The following is a 5,730-nucleotide window of genomic DNA, read 5'->3' as shown; positions in this document are numbered from 1 at the left end:
TATATATATATATATATTAGTGTATTACCAATGATTTAAGCAGATTGGTTATTGTTTTTTAATATTTTTTCTTAGACACAGCTATGCTAGAATCATTTACTCTTCGTGGATGAGAGATACTAAGGTGCTATTTCAAAACGGCGAATTTTATAAACTCAAGGGTCACTATTCTCCATTTTAGGAGATGGTGAATCATAAATGTGATTTTTTTTCTGTTTTGTGACGAATATCAGCAGTGTATATGGTAAATGTTGGTCGATACTCAACAATATTTGATAGGTATCGGCTGAAAAGGTACATAAATTGGTTAGAAGGTATATTGGTATTTTTGGTTGGGTGGCTAGGTAGGTTGGATTGAAAGGTAGATAGGTTTAATAGGGTAGGTAGATAAATAGGTTAGTAGGTATATTGGCATGTTTGGATGGATGTTTAGGTTTGGTAGGTTGTTAGGTAGATCGATTTTTAAGGGATGTCGGCTGAGTAGGTAGACAGATAGATTAGTAGGTATATTGATATGTTTGGGCGGGAAGGTTAGGCAGGGTGGGTTGATAGGTAATATGTGTTAGAGGGTGGTCGGCTGGGAATGTAGATAGATAGGTTAGTAGGTAAATGGGTATGCTTGGGTGGGTGATTAGGTTTGGTGGGTTGATAGGTAGATAAGTTTTGTAGGGTGGTTGGCAAGGTAGGTAGATAGATAGGTTAGTAGGTAAATTGATATGCTTGAGTGGATGGTTAGGTTTGGTGGGTTAATAGGTAGATAGGTTTAATAGGTTGGTCGGCTGGGTAGGTATACAGTTAGGTTAGGAGGTAGATTTGTAATGTTTAGGTAGGTTGGGTTGATAGGTAAATAGGTTTTATAGGTTGGTCGGCTGGGTAGGTAGATAAATAGGTTAGTAGGTAGATTCGTATGTTTGGGTGGGTGGTTAGGTAGGCAGGTATATAGGTATATAGGTATATAGGTAGACATAGTTGCATTGAATATTTGGATTGTCACTGTTTTTTTTTTATAACAGATTGGGATTGATTTTGAATAAATTCAAAAAAGCAAAAAAATAAAAAATAAATGTGAAATGCCTTTTAATGATTTGTTGCCACTTAATATTTATATATCGTGGTCATCACACCATTTAAAATAAATCACACGTAGCATCATATAACAATTGTAAAATGTATAACGGATAAGCTAGGATATCGTGACATTGCTGATTAGCTTGTATTGCAGTCGCACGCCATCAATGTCGAATTAAACACCAAATCTGCTGGACACCAGTACAAGAAGGCTGTGCCATGTGAACACTTGTAGAAGGTTCTGGGGTTTCTGGGATTTTCGTATGGTCCGTCAAGTGGTTTCATGCTGCAGTCATTGTGAGCCATTTGTGAAACCGGTCAGCGTGTCATTTATTGCAGTAAGTAGAGGAGATTTGGTTGCAGATCCGCACGTCTGTTGAAAGTCATCCATCGCATTCTTACTAACCTTTTGCTTTTAAAGGCAGAATTTCATTCAGATGCTTCTTATATGGTCGAAACAATCGGAATGTAATGAATCATATATTGACTCTTTTTGCGTTAAACATTAAAAAATGTGTATTTTCTCATTTTGCATAAAAATACTGAAACTATGACGTCTAACTTAAAAAAACCCACTTCTGTCAAATTCAAGATCTTTAGTTAAATGAAATAGGTATAATTCAGAACCGAATCAGAAAATTCGGAGGAGGACCAATTTAAAAAATAATGTTGAAAAAATTCAACTTTAAAATTTTGAGATTTTGTGTTTTGTTCATCAAGGATAAAAAGGAATATACATACGATGTTTGGGAAAGGACTGTCAAGTAGAAATAGCGATAACAATTTTAAATTCAAGATGTGTACAAACTGTTTGCCATAGGTTATCCATAGGTTCAGAAAAGATGTTTTTTGAACATTTTGAATTCCGAAAACGTTTTAAGCCCCGTCCCTCAACCCCCTAGAGTTTCATCACTGTGTTTAACATAAACTCTGATCCCAACCACAGACTGGTGACTAGCATCATGTTTCATCAATTCTGACAGACTGTATTTGAATAATATTATTGGCCAAGAAAAAAACAAAAAAAACCATAGACAGAATTGCACCCGAATTTATATGTTTATTTATCTATTTATTTTTACAATTATGAGGGGCGTGGGGTAATTTAATGGTAAATAGGTTTTTACAGACTTCCTTTCAAAACACCAACCTCGTAATAAGCTAGAAAACCTTCCTCATCAGTGAAGGGCCCTGGTTGGTTTGGTCCATCAGCCCAAGCTCCGAAACCATTTTCACCAGACCATGACAGTTCAAAACCACGCCCGTACGTAGCAATACCAATATTTATCTTGTCTTTGTCGTCTCCAAGCATCTGCCAATATTTGCCTGACCATATCTGATGTTGAATAATATAATTGAAATAGAAATTCATGTCAAATAAAAAAGGTTTATGCATACACGTATTACTTCTCAATAATTCAAAGCAATGTCTAAATCTAGACTTAACATGAGTTGTCAAAAGCTGAATTATTTCAATATCTTGGAAATAATGTTCCGAATCTTGGAATTATATTTGAATACTTGTTTGTTTTTTAAGTATTAGTAATATTGAAAAACTTGCGATTTTTATTAAAAATCTTTTTATTTATATTTGTATTTGATATTTCGTGCTTTCCAGTGCTTTTTGTTTCATGTGTAGTCTGCCATAATTTGTTTAAAGCGTCATTTTTTCAAGAGTTTTTCAATATGAATCAAAGATTTTGAATATAAATAAATAATATGTTATATCAAAATATGATTATACACAGATATCACACATTTTACAAGAATAATGAGGGGGGTCTTGAAACTAAATCACGAGATGCTGGTATTCTTGATACTTGGATGATATTAGATATCTTTAGTTTATTTTTAATCACAATCATGTTCAAAACATACCATATTTATTTTACCCTCAGTTTCGGTTTCCCAAGTGAACGACTTTAATTGACTGTGATGACAGGTCGTCATGTCCCAGTATCCATGCATGTCAAACGTCTGGATACTGAGGAAATCCAAGTTTCTAAATTAACAGAAAAAAAACAACATTTTAATTACCTTAAAAGGAAACACTGCATTGCTGTTAATTGCGAATGCGAAAAGTTACTGATCTGTCGTTTTGCCCTAGACATTTTGTACTACTGTTTGCGAGTTACTTTAAAAGAAGGGTTAAATTGGCGCAAACCAATGTTATTTAAATTGATGCAAACCATATTACTTTAACTTTTTTTCGGCGCTATGAGTATTGTGAGAGGACCATTTTTGTGAATCGAAAAAACAGCGATAGGGATATATACGGATTTTCAGGGTAATTTAGTACTCTGAGAAGGAATATACCGGTCTTGGGTTGAATGATGATTGATTAATCAATCCAGCTTATATTTTAAACGGGCTTACTTTCGAGATATATTTGACTGTACGGAACCCCAGGTTTATTTTCAAAGCTGGACTTTTTTCAAATTAGGCTTATTATCGAGATGTTAGGGTTATCCAAATGTCCAAACAAATGTTGCTTCACTTGACGAAAAGTTATCTCTAGTTTTGTTTTGTTTTTTATTGTCTTCGTTGTAATAAGATGAATTCATTTTTGGCTAGTCCTAAACTCACTCTTCCCCCGCCCCATTAACTACATATCCCCGCTTAACAAAGTTAAGGTTCAGCTTTATTAAGTTTATAAAACACTTTTTGGTCAGTCATATTGCTTAGCAATAAATAAGTATTCTTAAAAAAGTGCTATATCTTGTCAAATACACAAACATATCAACATAATAGTTTTGCTGGAAAAATTTCAAAAATTCTTGTTGTGATTTCCAGTACGGCTAATAACCTTTCAGCTAGCGCAAAAAAGTCACATAACTTAATTAAATGTGATGGATAGTGATAATTTTAATTGCTGTCCTACTTTGCCAGGGCCTTAACGTCGTATGCGTAGTCAATATATTCCTGTTCCGCAGCCACTGCAGCTGTCAACAGCAGACAAGGTATGCTGTTATTTTGCGCCTCTTCTTCATATGTCCGTCTGAGTAACTGGCCGAATAAAAGATTCAAAGATAAAACAGAATATGAAGCCACGAAGATTAACATTCCATAATATAAATTAAAAGCGAATTTTCAAAAACAAAAATGAGGAGAGACACATGGTTGTATTATCTAACTACATTAATGATATATTAATCAAATACGGATTGTTAATGGGATGAGTATTTAATTATATGGATCTGAGAAAGCTATATGAACTTAGATGAAATGTAGGTCAATGTCACTATCAGGTCCACATAACTACATAAACACCAAAAAAACCAGTTAATTGTCAAATTATATATAAAGATATATTTTATCATTTACCAAAAATCCTAAATTCGCCTGGAGAATGTTCATAATGAAGAGTAGGATATATTCAAGTTCTTTTAATATAGAAAGAATTGAGAGCAATATCAGAAATTTGAAATGGGGATTGGTGATTTTTGATGTGATGAGAAAATAGGAAAAAAATACTATAATGACAAACTCTATCAGAGAAAAGTAGATTTTGGATGGGAAAAAGAAATGTATACGTACATATAATATGCAAAAAACATGATTTTAATGCTTACTTACGTCGACAAGAATTCCAAAATTCCTTTTGTCTGTTTCGGCAGCCCCTTGTCTTTGCGTTGGGTACAACCAAGCTATATCAATCCGTCAAAGCCATAAGAACGCAAAAAGTCGATATTAGAGTTGACGAAAGCCCTCCTACGTTTGGGTCTTGACACCATGTAGGAAAAACTTTCACTGGCCTGCACCCAACCACCAACAGACAGCAACACCTTAAGGTCTGTGTTATTTGTCTTCAAGGCGATGACACGTTCGTATCTGTCGTGTATCAAAATTACATCATAAGTATCACTTTAACACTGTTTAATCTATAACTCGCGAACATGTTATAAAGCAAACATTATGCTCCTTGTTTGATTCTATTTGATGCCGATTGTACAAACGAAACATAAAATGGCGAAATCGTAAATCCAGCTGAAATGTCTCCTTACAACCAAACCTATACTTTCAGTATTTTTTCTCTGAATATTTCATCATTCGTATCACCCTAAACTTGCTATACATATGTGTATCCGCCAACATATTCATCTTCATCACAAATTGATGTCCTGTAATGGTGTCAGGTTATAATGAATTAATTGAAGAGCAGTGCCCCAAAATGTTGAACCCGACATAACCTGTTCTGTTCCAAGGTTACATGTAGGTATTAATAGCATAACGCAATCTATTGAAAACAAAAGTCATTAAGTGTAAAGAAGTATATAGTGTAAATGTTACGATTGTATTGAGATTACAATCAAAAGAACCAGTGGACAATAATATTTTTTACTTCTGTGAAGCTAAAGACGGCTGATTTCCTTGATATATTTCACAAAGATGCATATTTTGAAAATAAAGTGAACTAAGTTATATATTTTCCACTACTTACTAAGCTTTATACTTTCCACAACTTACTAAGCTTTGTACTTTCCACTACTTACTAAGCCTTATACTTTCCCCAACTTAAAAAGCCNCTTTTCACTACTTACTAAGCTTTATACTTTCCACAACTTACTAAGCTTTATACTTTCCACTACTTACTAAGCTTTATACTTTCCACAACTTACCAAGCTTTATACTTTCCACAACTTACTCAGCTTTATATTTTCA

General features: G+C 33.9%; 1 protein-coding gene across 1 annotated transcript in view; it reads right to left on the bottom strand.

Annotated features, from left to right (window-relative positions):
* Positions 1 to 3,945: 3,945 nt before the first annotated feature.
* The window catches only part of LOC110447273 (chitinase-3-like protein 1), a 20,520-nt gene continuing 18,735 nt past the window's right edge, over positions 3,946 to 5,730 (bottom strand). Inside the window, exons 6-8 of the mRNA XM_021492850.1 lie at positions 4,784 to 4,899; positions 4,393 to 4,451; positions 3,946 to 4,074 (exon numbers count right to left, since the gene is read on the bottom strand). Of these exons, the coding sequence (XP_021348525.1) occupies positions 3,946 to 4,074; positions 4,393 to 4,451; positions 4,784 to 4,899 (304 nt within the window). The remainder of the gene's footprint in view (positions 4,075 to 4,392; positions 4,452 to 4,783; positions 4,900 to 5,730) is intronic.

The sequence above is a fragment of the Mizuhopecten yessoensis genome, unplaced genomic scaffold (genome assembly GCF_002113885.1).
Source record: "Mizuhopecten yessoensis strain PY_sf001 unplaced genomic scaffold, ASM211388v2 scaffold3259, whole genome shotgun sequence".
NCBI classification, from domain to species: domain Eukaryota; kingdom Metazoa; phylum Mollusca; class Bivalvia; order Pectinida; family Pectinidae; genus Mizuhopecten; species Mizuhopecten yessoensis.
The sequence above is the reverse complement of the archived record's forward strand: the minus strand, read 5'-3'. Positions and strand labels throughout refer to the sequence as shown.